The sequence below is a fragment of the Quercus lobata genome, chromosome 4 (genome assembly GCF_001633185.2).
Source record: "Quercus lobata isolate SW786 chromosome 4, ValleyOak3.0 Primary Assembly, whole genome shotgun sequence".
NCBI classification, from domain to species: domain Eukaryota; kingdom Viridiplantae; phylum Streptophyta; class Magnoliopsida; order Fagales; family Fagaceae; genus Quercus; species Quercus lobata.
In genome coordinates, this window is record NC_044907.1 from 8,364,654 (window position 1) to 8,383,361 (window position 18,708).

An 18,708-nucleotide genomic window follows, 5' to 3' on the forward strand; every position below is an offset into this window, starting at 1 on the left:
TCTGTGAACTATGACTAAAAAGTCAATCCCTGGCATGTCCTTGTGACTCCAGGCGAACACATCCTGATTCTCTCTTAGAAATGTCGTGAGCTCGTGACAAACCGACTGGCTCGCCAACGTACCTACCCTAGTCGTCCGCTCAGGTCTGGAATCGTCGAGTGTTACTTCTTCCAGTTCTTCCACAGGCTTTGCCGTTCATCGTTCTTCTATGCATATGGTTTGCTAGTGGTTATCCATTTCTAGCATCACAATGTAGCATTCACGCGCTGCTACCTGATCGCCTTTCACTTCTCTTACCCCATACTCAATGGGGAACTTGATCATCAGGTGGTAAGTTGATGTTACATCCTTCCATGAATTCAAAGTAGGATGCCCCAGTATGGCATTGTATGCGGATGAGCAATCAACGACCAGGAAGGTTACATCCCTCGTGATCTGCTGAGGGTAGTCTCCGACTGTCACTGGTAGGGTGACCGCACCTATTGGGTACACCCGTGTTCCTCCAAAACCTACGAGCGGGGTGTTGGTTGGGATCAACCGTTCCTTCCCTATTCTCATTTGCTGAAAGGCCAGATAATATAAAATATTAGCGGAGTTTCCGTTGTCTATCAGCACCCTATAGGTATTGTAGTCACCTACCCGTATACTAACTATGAGTGCATCATCGTGTGGGTGATGGAGATGTCGGGCATCTTCTTCTGTGAACCCAATGACGAGATTATCAACTCGTGCCATCTTCGGGGCATACCCTGTTAGTTGAATGTTCTGAACCATCTGTAGGTACGCCTTTCGTGCCTTCTTAAAGAAACTGGAAATGCTGCCCCCTGTGATCATCCTTATATCTCCCATGGGTGGCCTAGGTCACTCGTTCTCTCTTCGAACTGGTGCACCTTGGTTTTGCTCCATTCCTTCCTTGCCTACGAATTTCTGCAGCTTTTCTTGACAAATGAGGGCTTCTATCTGCTGCTTCAAGTCATAGCAATCAGACGTATTGTGGCCGTGGTCTCGGTGGAAACGACAATACTTATCCCTAGGCCTCTTGCTGGGATTGCCTTTCAATTTGCCGGGGAAAGTTAATGCTCCTTCATCTTTGATCTGTATCAGGACCTGATTAATCCGGGTATTTAGGGGGTGAAGTTTGTAAACCTCCCTGTCAAGGGTCTGGATCGTCAATCGTCTTTTTTATCTCCTGTTCTAGCCATCTTCTTGCCCCTGTCCTACCGAGGTTCCTCCTTCCTCTCTCTCTTCTTGGGTTTTTCTTCACGTGCCAACAGTGCATCTTCGGCATTCATATACTTGGTGGCCCTGTAAAGCATATTTGACATGGTTTTCGGGTCATTCTTGTATAAAGAGAATAAAAATTTACCCTTTCGTAATCCGTTCGTGAAGGCTGCTACGAAGATCTTGTCGTCGGCTTCGTCGGTTGAGAGTGCCTCCTTATTAAAATGGGTTATGTAGGACCTTAGCGTCTCATCCTCCCGCTGCTTAATATTCCTCAGGCATGTAGTAGACTTCTTATACCTGTGTTCCCCAATGAAGTGCGATGCGAATTGGGCGCTCAACTCTTTGAAGGAACTAATGGAGTTGGGCGTCAGCCTGCTGAACCATATCCTTGCAGGACCCCTCAGCGTGGTGGGGAAGGCCCTACATATGATCTCGTCCGGTATCCCCTGAAGGTGCATTAGGGTCTTGAAAGATTCCAAGTATCCAACGGGTCCTTATTTCCGTTGTAGTTTTCCACTTGTGGCATACAAAACTTTGGGGGAAGGGGAAAAGAGTTGACAGACATGGTGAATGGTGAATCTGTTCTGTGGATTAGATCGTCAAGATCACTGGAAACTCTTTCCTTCAGCGCATTCATCATGCATTCCATCTGTTCTTTCATCATCTGCATCTCCTCGACAATGTGGGGCGGGACCGTATCAGTAACGGATGGATGGCTCATGTCTTGTCTATCTAGTCTACTCGAGGTGTTACTACCCTCCGGCCCCTCCTGGTTCCTCTGGTCAGCGCTGGTACCTTCTTGATCTTCCTCTTGGGTTCCTATCGCCGTGTTCTTCTATCGTAGTTGTTCCTTTAGGGTTTGGTTTTGTCTGGTGAGGCGTTCCACTACTGCTGTGAGGGTTTGGACCTATCTCTCCAGAGCAATAGGTCGTGGCTCGTCTCCCTGAACGTTGTTGGTGGTCGCCATCGAGCGAGTAAGTACCATGCAACTCTTTGTCCGGGATGCGTTTGTATGGCTTACAAGTCACTGTCTTTCCCATAGATGGCGCTAACTGATGATGCCGAAAAATCACCAGTGAGCCACACAGTCCTCGCACACTTGAAGCAAGACCTACACAACAAAAAGAGAGGACCTAACAGAAAGCACCGGTGTGGTGCTGGCCAAATACCCTTCGAATGTTAAGTTAGAACTATTCTCACAACTCTAGAGTGCTAGAGAGGGGTAAATTATGCGTATCTGTTTTGTGAAGGTCTTTGGGTTTTTATAGCAGTGTATAATCAAACTCCTATGCTTGCGCAACAAGTCTTTTCCATATAGGGAAGATCCTCATTAATGGGCGTATTTTCCATAATCCTCTTCGTATTAGAATTCTATTCATGATGAGATTCTACAGGCTAGGGTTAATCGTGAGACACAAGTTGTTTCCATTTAAAATTCCTTGGAGACCACATAATGACCAACTTAGCGCCACGTGGCCCATTGGTCTGTCCACCCCAGCCCATTCATACCGGATCCGTCCGCTTACCTTGATTTGTTAGACCCATCCAAATGGACCCATCATCCATAAACTCTAATCCGTCATCTCACTATTCTTCCTCTTCAGCTAATAATGATTATTTATGTAACATAAGAATGCATATTGTAGATAGAATGTTAATTAATAAAGCTACTGTCACAGCAATTTCACAACACTCCTCATTTTACCTACGACCTCGCATCTAGCCCACAAAACCTACAATTTAAATCTTTTAAAAAAATAGCCCATATGTAAGGTGATTATTTATTTATTTATTTATTTATCTGGAGATAGAATTGAAGCAATTGATATTATTTATTTATTTATTTGGATATTGGATGCAAAGGGAAGAATTTAGATAAGAGATAAAAAAAAAAAAAAAAAAAAAAATTGATAAGAAGAGATACAATCACTAATTGTGATCAATAATCACCTAGGGTTGTTTAAATTTCACAATATCTTATTTGAAACTCATTTTCATGATTTAAAAAACTGAACTGTTAAAAGAATTGAGGGAAAAAAAAAAAGGAAAAGGAAAAGGAAAAGGAAAATTCCAAGTAAGAACTGAACAGAGATTTGACCCTTAAAAAAAAAAAAAAAAAGGAATATTCCAAGTAAGAACTGAATAGAGATTTGACCCTTAAAGTTTTAAAATATCAACAACAAAAAAAAATATTTATTAACATCCAATTTTTTATTTTGGTGAAAGAAAATAAAAAATTGACCCAAATTGAGAGAATAGAATACACAATATATTTTTCTTTAAAAAAAACAAAATAAAAATAGATTCTATGAATCCTTGACTGGATTGGACCTCAAGTAAGCCCAAATTCACTCATATTTCAAATGATGTGGGCCAGGCCCGCCCAAATTGCAAAATTCAAAGAAACCGAAGAGATAGATACAGACCCGCCAAACCAAACCACGACTCTTCATTGTCAACATTTTTCTATTCGCGAATTTAGGATTCTTACCCTCTTTTCGGTTGCTGAGAAAATTTAGGATTTTCACCAGCAAGAGTCCACACAAGGAGAGAAATTTAAGGGCCGCTGCCCACTGTCATGCCAGTCTCACTGCGAAAGGTTTTTTTTTTTTTTTTTTTGCTTTGTATTTTTCAGATTCGTATATTCTTTTGTTGATGTTGTCATTTTCTTCTTTCTTCTTTTTTCAAATTCATTCTCTGAATTCTATTAGGGATTTTTTTTTTCTTTTTTTTTTCTGCAACTCTTCCATGGCATGTGCAGTTTTGGTTAGCGGTGGCTTGGAAGAACAGAGAGATGTAAAGTCAACTATCTCAATGGAAGTATATCAGTAAGATTTTTCTAATTTAACGCAGTTGTGATTTTTTGGTTTTTTTTATTTTTTTATTTTGTGATGCACTTGAAAGCATAGAGTTTCTTTATTCAGAAATTGATAGTTGATACTGGGTTAATATTTCTGGGTTTTTTTTTTTTTTTTTTTTTTTTTTTTTTTTTTTTTTTTTCTTCCTTTACTACACAAACACAAACAAAATTTCAATATATTATTTATTTCTGGAGTTGTCCCGGATTTTTTAAAATTTGGGTTGCCAAACATAGGTATATATGATTTAGGAAAATTAAAGGATAAAAATAAAAAGGAAAAACATATACTAAAAAAAGGAAAAATAAAAAAATAGGAAGTAGAAAAATCGTTGCCCAGAGATGAAATAAAAGAGGAAGAAAAAAAAAAAAAAAAAAAAAAGAAGAAGGAAAGAGGAGAAGAAAAAAATGAAACAGAAAAGCATGAAAAAAAAAGAGTGTGGGGGACAAATTTGTCCAAAATGGTAGTCTCCTGATTTTGGGGGAGATTACTTTTTGGTGGGTGAAGAGAGAAAATTGGTGGAAACTTCTAGACCCCATCAGTTTTCTCTCCTAACCAAATACACAAAATTATCATTTTTTCTCTACTCTTTTCCATACTCCCTAAAATCCACTCAACCAAGTGTATAAAGAAAAATATTATAAGGGTGGAAAAAGATTCCCTCTAATTGAATCATTCAATTCTCTCCCACCTCTGACTGGATAACATGTGTTATTTATTTAATTTTAAAATGTCACATTAAATAAAAATTGGAAGGAATTAGAAAATTCAATGAGAGAGGATCTCATCCTAAAGGGCATATTGTCACATCCTATAGCAATGTTGTCCTCTAGCATTTGAAATGCAATACTAAAAAATGTTGTACCCATTAGATTAATGGTAATTGAGTAGTAATTGTCAATTTAGGAGTTATATAATTTGATAGTTTTGTCATTAACATTTTGTTTAAGCTTTTAATGATAGTTGGTCCTAATTCTACCATCAATTCTAGTGGACAATAGAGTGCTCTAAAATTATCACCCTATATACTTATCTTTGTTATATCTTAGGTAAAATTGCAAAACTAACCCTTTAATTTTCAGTTTTTTTCATTTCAACCTTTTAACTTTCAATTTTGTCATTTAGTTCTCTAACTTTCAATTGTTGTCAATTTGATTCTCCGTTAAATTCCAGTTATGTCCTGCCATTAATTGAGCCAAAACGATATTGTTTTGTCTTTTTTTTTTTTTTTTTTAATAAATTTCGGAATTTAAAGAAAATTTTAAAAAAACTGGTATTAAAAAAACAAAACAAAAAAACCCGAAGAATCATTCCACACCCAAATCACTCATTGAAAAAGCTTGTAAATCATTCCACACCCAAATCACTCACTGATATTAACATAACGCGCACTTATTAATGGTCAAATTACTAACAAGAAATGGAACCAAATATGGAAAAACAAAATTAAAATAAAATAAAACAAATTAGAAAATGTAAAGAACCCAAAAATGAAAAACCTCTATACCTTCTAGATAGAGACGAGTCACTCTTGGGAGTCGATTTCGTCGAAATGCTTTCGCCAGTGATCCCAATTCCAGTCTTCTTCTTCGCATCATTTCTCTTCGTCGTCAGTGGTGGCAATTTCGGCGTCTCTGTGAAGATCGTTCAGGCGAGGATTGAAGAAAGAATCGAAGGTCTTGATTGCACTCTTGAGGAGTGAGTCCCATCGCCAGTTATCGGAGGAAGAGAAGGAGGAGTTGTGGTGGTAGAGACAGAGGGCAGAGTCGGAAAGCTGAGAAAGGAATGGTGGAGATAAGGGTGGGAGGGGATTTTGGTGTTTGGGAAGGTAAGGTTGTGAGATGTAAATTTCAGTGAGTGATTTGGGTGCCCGCGTTTTATTTATTTATTTTTTAATATCAATTAATTTTTTTTTTTTAAATTACAATTTTTTTTTTGACAGGAATTTTTTTTAAAAAAAAAAAAAAGTCAAAACAACGTCGTTTTAGCTCAATTAACGGCAAGACATAACTGGAGTTTAACAGAGTACTAAATTGATAACAATTGAAAGTTAGAGGATTGAAATGACAAAACTGAAATGAAAAAGACTGAAAGTTAAAGGGTCAATTTTGCATTTTTGCCTATATCTTACTAATAGAATTTTATCATTATTTTTAGTTAATCCTATGACTTAAGGAATTTTACATATTTTGACAAAAATAATAAATAAAATAAAATATAAAATAACCCATAGGGAGCACGACAATTGACAAGTGCACAGGTTACATATTAGTTTTCATAATTATTAGAACATGCAATTTTGTCTTCTTATATTTGTTGGCTTTTGCAATTACATGTTCTTTGCAGCTACTAATACTGTAGAAGATGAAGAATTTTGGTGGATCAATCTCTATAGGCACATCTTAGTACATGAATTAATGATAAGGAAAATTAGGTGAGTTTCTATACATGTATGCCAAATCTTGTAATTCGACTTTCAATGCAATCGAATTTTTTTAGAGAGATACTTCATTAGATGTTTGCAAATTCAAATATTTGATTTTGTAGTCATTTACTGTCTACTAATTACATTTTACCATTTAGCAGCGTAGCCAAAGTTTGTTTTTGAATTTCAGAAAATGAGCTAAAAATATAGGAGTGGATGGATGAGATGGGAAAAGGCTTGTAAAATGGATTGGGCCTGAGCCCATGTTAGCAAGCCCAAAAATATAAGAGCCCAATAGTCAAACAGGGGCAAGTATGCCGTCTTCTCCATCTGTCCTCTCACTCTCTATGTTTTGAGAAGAAATATATTAACTTCCTGAATTTCTGTATTATTTTTTATATAAGATAAAGACAGTCTGAAAAGAAAATGAACGATTTTATAAAAATGACCGAAAGTTGTTTGTGAATCTGTATTAACATAAAATCAATGCAGTGATAAATTTCGGAAATAGTAAGATCGACCATCTTGGGTGCTTAAATATTGTGGTTGGTAACAATGTTCTTTTTGATCTACTGAGAATGTGAGAAGTCTGGTCAAATGGATTGGGCCTAAGTCCTTTGTGGCAAGCCAACAAAAATTAAAGCCCAACAATTAAATACTGAGAACTTTATTTCAGTTTGGGCATAATGCAGTCCAAGTGGTCAATGGGTAGAGAGGTGGTGACTGGTCATACAGCTGAACTTAACCTATAGATTTTTTGTCCAAATCCTTGAGGGATTTAATATTTGTATACATCATCAAGTAATAATGCTAAATTTTGTTGTAAGGGCTGATTTATTTATTTATTTATTGAGTTAGATGTTTGATGTTTATAGTTCATCCGTTGGATGGTTGATTCACAGGAATATTGTGGCCTTCGAGCATGATTCTCAGTTTAATGATTTCTACTCTGTAACCATGTGAATCATAGAATTAGTAATCATGCTACAATATAATTATAATATTTTATTTTCTTTTATATCTCATTATTTGCCTTGACATATGCTTCATAACATCATTATTCACTTTCTCATTATTTCTGAAACGTTTGGGGGAAAATGCCATTTCCTGAAATTTTAAGGGAGGTTAGTGCATTTTGCCCTTAAAAAGTTGTACTCTAGAATTGTTTTGTCACAATAGTAATCATATGTTTGGGAAGTGCGTTTTTGTGCTCTTTGCACCATCGACATGGGAAAAGCATATGAACATTTTCCAATTACTTGTTAAATAACTTGAAGCGAATAGAAAAAAGACACGGAAGGAAGAGAAGAAAGAGAGAACACAAAGAATTACAAAGAATTACGAGGTTAGGCGTGATGGCCTACTCTCACAATTTAAAGCCCTAGATGGCTATGATTATTTTTCAATGTTTGTCACTACTTCTGTAGTTGGAAGAATGTTATGGGACTATATAATCGTCATCCTGGTTTTCAAAAGGGATCTAAACCACTTCAAGCATAAGACAACCCTTTCCCAATGGAGCTTTGTAAGAATCTTTTTGGTGAAAATGGGCTTTTGTCCAATTACCAATTTTAGATACATGCACAGAAACTTTTCCTTTCAATGATATTAATGACAGACGGATGCTAAACTTATGTACTGAACCCAAACTAAATTATGAAACATTCATATTAACTGCACAAAAAATTTCTTCTGCTATTATACATAAGTAGCCATCAAAGAAAACTTATAAGATACTTTTGAAGATTAAATTTTAGTATGATGCTATATCATCATTTTATTCGGTTTGTTTTACGCATTACCAATAGATTTTTCAAATCTTTTTGAAACTCTCTCCGAAAAAGCATGGTATTTAAGTTCTTTTTTTTTTTTTTTTTGGTGAGGAAGTTCTTAATTAATACTTGACTAAAAATGTCTGGAGAATTGATGCGGGAGACACAGGATTTTTATTTTAATTTAGTCTTATTAATCTTTGCATGTCAATTATATTTTATTTTTTAGGTCCTATTAGTTTATTAGGCTATTAGTATTTTAATATTTGGAAGAAACGTTATTTTTGTAATAAGGACAATTAGGGTTTCCTGTGCCAATTAGAATTAGGGTTTAATTTTACCTATACTAGTCATAGACCCACACGATGCATGAGATAAATAATTATTTTGTAACTGTAATATAATGTATAATTTGTTTTCTAAAATTTATTGAAAATAATTTGTTCTTCCTAAAAATTAAACACTAATTAGGTCTTAAATTGATTCTTTTTGTATTTTCCTTTTTAAGTTTAGCTAAAAAATTTATTTTTTTCCTTAATTTTTGCGTTGAAAAGTATGAAATTTTATTATATTTAGGCTAAACTCTTTAGTTTTGAATTAAAAAATACAAAAAATACATTAGAAATTAAAAATATGAGCCCTGAAAATGCAATAAAAAAGATAAATATTCAAAAGTCCTATTTGGTCCACTTTGGTTCTATTCGGTCAATTTAGGTCCTTTTTGGTCCAGTTAGTTCACTTCAGTCCTATTCGGTCTATATTGGTCTTATTCGGTCCATTCTATCAATTTTAGTCTACTTCAGTCCTATTCGGGACATTCGGTTCAATTTGGTCCTATTCGGCCCATTCTATACACTTTATTTTTATTCGGTCCACATTCGACCTATTCGGTCCATTATGTTCACTTTGGTCCTACTCGGTCTACTTCGGTCCACCTTTGTCTTAGTCGGTCCTTTTTGTTCCTATTCGGTCCATTACATCTACTTTGGTCCTAATCTGTTCATTCATTCTTATAAGGTCAACTTCAATCCTATTCGGCCCAATTTGGTCCATTTTGGTTCACTTTGGTCCATTTTTGTGTACTTACATATAGGGAAAAGACATATTTGGGTTAAGAACACCTATTCTAAATCTAAGCTCATTAATATATATATCTCAAATACGTAATATCTAAAATCTTAAACATAATATTTATTGTTGCTATATTTTTGTTGAGCCACATTAATGTAGCATTTCAAACCACTTTGGTTTGGTTAAATTTAAGTGAAAGTTTTTTTAAACATGAAGGTTATGAATATACAGATATAATCTTTAGGGTCGTTACTCATTTGTTTTAAAGTAACTGTTTTTAAATGAATTGCATGAGTTTGATTGTACCTTCAAGCGAAATAAATAAAAAAATGTGTGTGTGCGTGCGTGCGTGTGTGTGATTTTTATTTAAATAAATTATACAAATTCTTTATTCACTTAAACGAGATTATTATGATAATCAAAACTCATAACAAACTTATACTGAATATGTATAATTTATTTTTTAAATTTTATTGTACATAATTTGTTCTCCCTAAAAATAAACAATTTAAAAAAGTAATTTTCATCACTCTATTTTTACAAATATATAATTTTATCATTTTTTATGTTTTTTTATTGATATTATTCTTTTTTGAAATGGTCCATATCCTTCAAACTATTGTTATTATGCATTATATTTCCCTAATTTCTTTTGGTACAATTAAATTTTTTAAATTTTAAAGTTATTATTCAAATTTTCATTCTCTTAAGGAGATTATTATGATAACAAAAACTTATCCTATAATTACAATTTACATTACTTAGATAATTGATAGTACCCTTAACCCAAACTTTTATTTTCTCATTCTTAAGTAGGTACATCGAATTGGATTGAAGTGATCTGAAATAGATCAAATGTACCAAATTAGACTGAAGTGGATGAAATTAGACCGAATAGACTAAATTGGACTGAATGGACCAAATTAAAAGGAATATACCAAAGTAGACCGAATTGACTGAAGTGAACCAAATGGAGCGATTGGACTGAATTGATGGAAGTGGACTAAAGTAGACCGAACTGGACCGAATAGACGAAGTGGACCGAAATGGACTGAATGTAGATTTGTAATTAGCATAGCCAAGATTGTGTTTTGATATAAACTCAAATTTTTACTTCCAAAATAATCAAGTATTCACTCAAAAAAAAAAAAAAATCAAACCAAAATTGTAAGAGAGAGATATACTAGTAATGGGGAACTAAAAAAATATAACACCAAAATGTATGAACCTAAAATAGAATTTATTATTTTCAAATGTACAAACCGAAACTATACGAAATGCAATGTCTTAGATGATAGTGGAAGTGGATGTCATTTCTCTATTATTTTCAAAGAATTTATTATTTGCAGTTGAGAACCATTAATCTTATAAAAAGGTCTGGTTTCTTCAACATCCCCCTTTCCATACAAAATAAGGAGAATTTATTTATTTATTTTTTTTTTACATCTTGCATATAAACATAGAGATGTTCTAAATTCTAGTTAGAACGAGAAAAAATGTTAGTAGGGAAAAATATAAATAATTCTTTGTCAAGTGTGTGCATTCAACTGTTGACGATGTAGCACTCCTCATATAAATGACGCAAAGTCTATTTTTCTAAGGGCAATCTAACACTCCCACCAAGCGTTTTGGTAACAACATATTTATTGACAACTTTAGAATCATAGCCAAGGAAAACATGAAAACAGGTGAGGGAAACAATTGACAAATGATGCTTGATGGGGGCTTCTCAAAAAGTTTCTCTGGCAATAGAGAAGGGAGACTTTGAACTCTTATCTCTTTGTCAGTAGAATTAGCTGTTCCTTTTTGGTAGAAGTTTGTTCCCTAAGGTAACAGAGTTACTTGTAGGGCTAGTGGGGTCTGTTTGTTTTGGGGTTTGGGAAACACTAATAGCTAGGATGGACAATCTTATGAACAACTGGCGAAACTTATCGCTAAACGATAGGGAAGGAGGTAAATTAGCAGTGAAAAGGGATAGAGCATCACATGAGCATACAATAGTGGCAAAATTCCTAACGAAGAGAGCTTTGAATACTGATGCTGTTATCAGAACTTTCAGTCCACTTTGGCGCTCACGGAACGGGTTTAAGGTCCGTTGCGTCGAGGACCACATTCTGTTATTTGTGTTTGATAATCCGGAGGAGGTCGAAAAAATCTTGGCAAGCGAACCATGGAGCTTTGATAGACATTTGGTCGTTCTACAGAAACTGGACAAGGCAGTCCCAGTACATGAAATGCCATTAAATACGGTGTTGCTTTGGGTGCAAGTCCACAACATTCAGATGGGTTTCTTGAACAAGGGAGTAGCTGAGGATTTATGTGATACAATGGGGACAGTGGATCGCAATGCGAGTGATAGGGAGGTTGACCGAGGCAGTTTTTTCCGTGTTCGGGTGCGAGTGGATATTTCTCTACGTCTTTGCAAGGGACGAGTTCTATCCATAGAAGCCGGTGATGATCATTGGGTGACATTCAAATATGAACGTCTCCCTAACATATGCTACTGGTGTGGGTGTTTGGATCACTCGGACAAAGATTGTGACAAATGGCTGGAGAGTGAAGGCACGCTTAAAGATAACGATCGGGTGTATGGAGCGTGGATTAGAGCAGCCTTCGCTCCGGCGAGTCGCAAGACAGTGGTGGTGGTGCCGGGGTTTTATGAAGATAAAAAAGGAAAGCAGGGAAAACCAACCAAACCGGTGCCTGGGAATTATTCATCGTCGGCGTCAGGAACAGGGGCAAACGTTACAAAACCAGTGCAGGGGGCGGAGACAGTTACAGAAGAAACAGAGGAGCAAATTATGGGCTCAGTGATTGCACCAGATTCATTAAGTGCTGAAACGGCTAAGGGAGATAATCACGGAATTAAAGGATCGTTATTGGATGAGCAGATATTAGAGATAGACAGAGAATTAAATGGGATCGGAATTTCAGGGGATGAAATAAGGGGATTTATTGATGCTAATAAAGGGGCTGATCTGGACGCTCCATATAAGAAGGAGGGAAAAAATGAAAGCGGCGCTGGGTTTGAAACTGAAAAGGGTGCTGAGCACGTGCCAAACATAAGTGAAAACCCTAATATTACTAAGGAAATACTCCAACCCGTAGTGTGTGGAAAAATTTCTGGCAGTGCACGCAGTGAGCAGAATTCTACCAGAACATGGATAAGGATAAGTAGGAAGGCTAAAGATTTGAATGATGAAGGAAAAGGAGGGAGTGGCCATAGCATCAAACGGTCTTTCATGGAAGTGGATGGGTGTGAGGGGCAGAAGAAAAGAAGGTTGGCTCTTTCGAAGAGCAAAACGAATTTACCAGTGGTGGAGGCTGAGTGTCAGCCCCGCCAAGAGCAATGAATCTACTATGTTGGAACTGTAGGGGGCTTCGGAACCTCCAGACAGAACGGGTGCTTGGGGATTTGATCCGGGCACAAGATCCCTCAGTCGTGTTCTTAGCCGAAACATGGCTTGATAAAGCAAGGCTAGAAGAGATACGTGTGAAGTTGAAACTTGGTGGTATGATCGAAGTATGTCGGGAAACACGAGGAGGAGGTATTGTAATTTTTTGGAAACAGGATGTCGATTTTTCTTTAGGCACCTTTTCTCTAAACCATATCGATGGCATTTTGAACATTGGGAAGGAGGATGAATGGAGGTTTACGGGGTTTTATGGGGAGCCAGAAACACAGAATCATCATACATCATGGACTTGCCTACGGAGATTAAAGAATAGGAATGCGATCCCTTGGTTGTGTGCAGGTGATTTCAATGAAATTACACGCAGTCATGAAAAAAAAGGAGGAAGATTGAGGCCTGAAAGACAAATGGGTGATTTTAGGGATGTCCTTAATGAGTGTGGGTTTAGAGACCTTGGTTTTGTGGGAGGAAAATACACATGGTGTAATGGCCATCCGGATGGTTTCACTATTTGGGAAAGACTAGATAGAGCGATAGCAACGATGGAGTGGATTGAAAAATTTCCTGCCACTAAAGTGATGCACTTGGAGTGTGGTTCATCGGACCATAAACCTATCCTTATCTGTTTGAATGGGATACCAAAAATCCGTCAAAAACCATGGCGGTTTGAACACATGTGGATGGGGGAAGCAGGATGCAAGGACGTAGTTGAAGATGCATGGGTACACGAAACCACTGGGCATGCCATGGCTCGGGTTGAAGGCAAAATAGGGCGCTGTCAATCCAAACTAACATGGTGGAGTAGGATGGCTATTGGAAATATAACTCGGCAATTAAAGGAAAAAAAGGTGCAGCTACGTAAGGCTGAAGATGCAGCTATTGTTGGGAAATCCATGGGTAGGTTATTTCGGCTTAAGAGGGAGATCAATGATCTTCTATCTAAGGAGGAAAAAATGTGGCGGCAAAGATCACGCACCCTATGGTTACATGAAGGGGATGGAAACACTAGATTTTTCCATAGCCAAGCTACACATAGATATCGAAGAAACAGAATTGAAGTGATCGAAAATCTGGTTGGGGAAAGGTGTGAAAAAGAAGGGGAGATAGCAAATATATTGATAGCATTCTACACCAACTTATTTACCTCATCCTCTCCGGATTTGATTGAGGAAGCTTTAGAAGCAACTCCATTGGTGATTACAGAAGAGATGAATGATGAACTTGCTACCCCCTATCAAAGAAGTGAAGTGGAATTAGCCATAAAGCAGATGGATCCTCTAAAAGCACCTGGTCCGGATGGGATGCCTCCAGTATTCTTCCAACAATTTTGGCCAACTGTAGGTGAGGATGTGACAGAGGCAATCCTAACTTGCCTTAATTCTGGTACGATCCCTTCTTCCATCAATCGAACCTTCATCACACTCATTCCGAAGGTGAAGAGCCCGGTAAAAGTTTCTGAATTCCGCCCTATAGCCCTTTGTAATACTCTTTACAAGATTATTTCTAAAGTCCTTGCAAATAGACTTAAGAAATTATTACCATGTGTTATTTCGGAATCTCAAACTGCCTTTCAATCTAGTAAAGCTATATCTGATAATATATTGGTGGCCTTTGAAACCCTACATCATATGAAATCACAAAAATCTAAAAAGAATGGCTTTATGGCTATGAAGTTAGATATGAGTAAGGCGTATGACAGAGTTGAATGGAAGTTTTTGATGATGATCATGGAGAAGATGGGCTTTTGTGAAAAGTGGAGGTCTCTTATTTTTTAGTGTATTAGCACTGTGTCTTATTCGATTTTGGTGAACGGAGAGCCAAAGGGAGATATAAGACCTACTAGGGGAATTAGACAAGGCGACCCCTTATCACCCTATCTCTTTTTGCTATGCTCGGAGGGGTTGAATAGGTTGCTTCAAAGGGCAGCCCATAATAACAAAATAAGGGGCTTTTCTTTATGCAAAAATGGCCTAAAAATCTCACATTTATTTTTTGCAGATGATAGCTTGGTGTTCTGTAGAGCTACCATGTCGGACTTACATGAAATCCAAGCCATTCTATCCTTATATGAACGTGCTTCAGGTCAAAAGCTCAACCGGGAGAAAACCTCTATATTTTTTAGCAAGGCAATAAATGTTGCAAGAAGACAAGAGATTTCAGATTTCTTGGGGGTTCCGGAAGTAAAAGAGTATGAAAAATATCTTGGCTTGCCGGCGGTGGTAGGAAGGAATAAAAAGGAGAGTCTAAGATACATAAAGGAAAGGGTTTGGAATAAGATACAAGGGTGGAGAGAAAAACTATTATCCCAAGCGGGTAGAGAAACCCTATTGAAGGCGGTAGTGCAAGCAATTCCATCCTTTGCAATGAGCTGCTTCAAATTACCGGTGAGCTTATGCAATGAGATTGAGGCTATGATCCGAAAATTCTATTGGGGGCAGAAGGGGGAACAAAGAAAGATCCATTAGAAAAAATGGGGAATTCTTTGCAAACCAAAGGTGGAGGGAGGCATGGGATTCAAGGACCTGGAAAAATTCAACGATGCTATGCTAGCTAAACAGGTATGGAGGCTACTACGGGATCAGAACTCTCTCTTCTTCCGTGTCTTCAAGGCCAAATATTTTCCAAATGGTTCGGTTTTGGAAGCCACAACTTCATCGGGGTCATATGCATGGCAAAGTATCATGAAAGCCAGGAAGGTAATTTCTGGAGGAATGAAATGGAGAATTGGTGATGGCAACAATATAAGTCTGTACTGTGACAATTGGCTTCCAGGCGGAGGGTCATCCAAAATAGTTTCTCCACGGGTACCTAAGTTAGAAGGGGCCAAGGTGTCGGCTCTTATATCCCATGACACAGGAACTTGGGACCAGAACTTAGTAACTCAACATTTCCTCTCCTTTGAAGCCCAACGCATAATGACCATTCCTTTGTGCTTGACAAACCAGCGGGATGTGTTAATATGGCCGGGCTGTACAAATGGGGAGTATTCAATGAAATCTGGGTACAAGCAGCTGTGTGAAAAGGAAAATATGTTGGAAGCATCGGCGTCGGATGCCTCAATCCAGAAAGCCTTCTGGAAACGTCTATGGAAGTTACGGGTGCCAAACAAAATTAAAACTTTTCTTTGGCGAGTTTGCTCCGACGCACTACCTACAAAAGTGAATTTGAAGAAAAGAAAAATCCTTGAAGACACAAGATGTGGCGCCTGTCTTTCTGCTCAAGAGACCACCCTCCATGCAATATGGAATTGTGATGAATTGAAAGAAGTTTGGCTCCCCTGTTTCAGCGGGGTTAGAACAGAGTATCTGAATATTAATGAAGTATAGGAACTGATTAGTCTGATTGGAGTACAAAAGCAGAGGCTGGAACTATTTGCGGTAGTGGCTTGGTTTGTTTGGAATCGTCGGAACAAAATACGGCTCCAAGAACCCAATTTGGACAAGAGCAGAATTTTCAATGCAGCAGCTCAGTATCTCGCGGCGTTCCAGTTGAAATTTCCGGAAAAAATGGCTAAGTCCCCTGCGATTGCAACGAAGTGGAGTCCACCATTGGGCGAGGGGTATAAAACCAACTATGATGGAGCAATTTTTGAAGAGGCGGGAGAGGCAGGGATAGGTGTGGTGGTGCGAAACGGAAATGGCGAAGTACTTGCTGCACTTTCAGAAAAAATACCTTACCCCGGCACAGTGGAGTTGGTGGAAATCCTAGCTGCAAGAAGGGCTGTCCAGTTCATTGTTGAATTGGGCATGGCACAGTCAATATTTGAAGGAGACTCAGAGAGTGTCTACAAGGCATTGAAGTCAGGTGATGTGGGTCACTCCGCAATTGGTCAGTATGTGAAAGACATAATGTCTATTTCCGGTTCGCTTCGAACTTTCTCTTTCTCTCATATTAGGAGGCAGGATAATTGTGTGGCTCATGCCTTAGCAAAGAGAGCAAGATTTGCATTTCCATTGTTAGTCTGGATGGAGCATGTTCCACCGGATGTGATTCCTTTTGTACTTTCAGATCTGTAGTTTTTCTAATAAAATTTCATCGTATTGATCCTCCAAAAAAAAAAAAAAAATGCTTGACCGTCTAATGGTATTTATGAAATAGTAGATTACACTGCCAAATTACCAAACAATCCAATAGTTTCATATAATGGAAAAAAAAAAAGGGTTCCAGTTAAAGAGAAGCAAATAATTCACAGATATGCAATTACCATAAACAATCACATTAACCTTGATATGATTAACATATAACAGCACTCACATAAATTCAAACAAATATCACATTCAGTTTTGCAATTTATAGAAGTTGCATATATGTTCTATAAAAGGAGTTGTTTATGTCCTTATTTATGTTGAAACAGGATTCTAGATGACTGCTATCACCCTTGCAATTCAAAAACAAACCACAGTGCCAGTGGGTTTGTAGTCAATCTCCATGTTACGTAGGATTGCCTTTGTTTATTTAACGTGGGTTGGATGAGCAATATACACCCTCCTTACTATTAGAGGTGAATCCAAAGACATGACAAAAACCAGTAATGTTTTTTTTTTCCCGAAAGTCACATCTTTGCCTCTTATAATAAGTAGTGATAAATACTCACCGTCTGTACAGGACATACAAGTGAAAATCGTGCCAATTAAAATTGTGAAATCAAGTTTTCACAATTTCACCATTTCACAATTATAACTGAAATTGTGTTTTCATAGTGTAAAGTTATGATTTCCAACTATATTGTGTTGGCTTTTATTCTGTGTCAAATTTGATTGTAATTTCTTCAATCATTTTCCTTATATGTATGTGGGTTAAATTGTAAGGGATGAGTGTGAAAGATTAATGAAAAATCAAGCTTCAAAAGATTAACAAAGTGGATTTCGCGACTGGCTCGCAAGTAGCTCGCGAGAAGCAACCCGCGAAAAAACCACATGTAGAGCACATGGCTGGAAGATGAAGAGTCGTGCGAGGTTGTAATTTTCGCGACTGTTTCGCAAGTAAGGCCAACCTGCAATGGACCTGCGAAAGTCTCTGTTTGGCAAAAAGTTATATTTTGCTTTACCAAATCTTTACCCACGCTATATATACCCTCATTACCCACAAAGTGTAAGGAGTGTTTTTTTCAGAGAAAAAACCATAGAAAATACATTTGAGAGTTAGAGATTGTTATACCCACAATCATCTACACATTTCCTTGTGGTTTTCCTCAACTCCTACCTCTCCATCTCTAGATCTTTGAAAAGTTGCTAGCCCAAACACTTATCACACCCATTCTGAGTGTAAAGTGAGATTTTGGTGCTGCTGAGAAGCATTGGAAGGAACCATTCATTGGCGGATGCAATCGGGCTGAATTGCAAGATCCAGAAAGTTAGAGAAGACAAGGCTCCGAGAAGTCAGTTGATAGCAGAAGCTTGGATGGCTCAAGTACATGGGGTAGACTAAGCTTGGAGGGTCTTTTGTTATTCATGTACTCTAACTTTATTCTCTAGTGGATCAATTTCGACTTGGAGGGTCGCGGAGAGGTTTTTCATCGAGTTCTTCGGTTTTCTCTTCGATAACACGTCTTGGTGTTATCTTGTGTTTGCATCTCTTTTCCCTTACTCTTGTGCTTTACTTTTATTGTTTATTGTTCATGTGTATGCACTAAAGTAGATCTAGTGATTGCGCTTATTTACTTTTGTTCTGCACTTAATCTAAGTTAGAGTAAAAGTAATCTAATCGTAATTTTTAATTGGGGGTCTGAACAAGCTCTTGGGTTTTAGCACAAATCCGAGCTTTCACATAAGTTGTGTATGATTGTGTGTAACTAGTTATGTGAAACAATAATTAGTGATTAATCAAAGTCTATTCAAGGTCTCACTTTATGCTTCACCAATAACTTCATAACACAAATTTCACATTTTTTTAATTATTGATGTAGTTTATTGTGATTTACTCTTTGGTATAATAAAAGTTGTATT

At 37.3% G+C, this 18,708-nt stretch overlaps 4 protein-coding genes across 4 annotated transcripts in view; 3 read left to right on the forward strand and 1 right to left on the reverse strand.

Annotated features, from left to right (window-relative positions):
- LOC115986501 (putative disease resistance protein RGA4) overlaps positions 1-18,708 on the forward strand; it is a 60,380-nt gene that overhangs the window by 35,050 nt on the left and 6,622 nt on the right. The window lies entirely within an intron of this gene.
- LOC115984503 lies at positions 862-1,682 on the reverse strand. The gene is made up of 2 exons (XM_031107524.1): positions 1,269-1,682; positions 862-1,107 (listed from the first exon to the last, which is right to left on the reverse strand). Exons 1-2 carry the CDS (start codon positions 1,680-1,682, stop codon positions 862-864), a joined length of 660 nt encoding a protein of 219 aa, XP_030963384.1.
- On the forward strand, positions 14,791-15,228 carry LOC115984504. The gene has a single exon (XM_031107525.1). The coding sequence runs from the start codon at positions 14,791-14,793 to the stop codon at positions 15,226-15,228; it is 438 nt and encodes a 145-aa protein (XP_030963385.1).
- LOC115984505 lies at positions 16,270-16,779 on the forward strand. The gene has a single exon (XM_031107526.1). It carries the CDS (start codon positions 16,270-16,272, stop codon positions 16,777-16,779), a length of 510 nt encoding a protein of 169 aa, XP_030963386.1.

Coding starts and splice junctions, on each gene's coding strand:
- LOC115984503 (XM_031107524.1), bottom strand. CDS start 1,682: ATGCACCTTCAGGGGATACCGGACGAGATCATATGTAGGGCCTTCCCC. Junction 1,108..1,268: donor ATGCCGAAGATGCACTGTTG/GCACGTGAAGAA, acceptor CGGATTAATCAG/GTCCTGATACAGATCAAAGA.
- LOC115984504 (XM_031107525.1), top strand. CDS start 14,791: ATGTCGGACTTACATGAAATCCAAGCCATTCTATCCTTATATGAACGT.
- LOC115984505 (XM_031107526.1), top strand. CDS start 16,270: ATGGCTAAGTCCCCTGCGATTGCAACGAAGTGGAGTCCACCATTGGGC.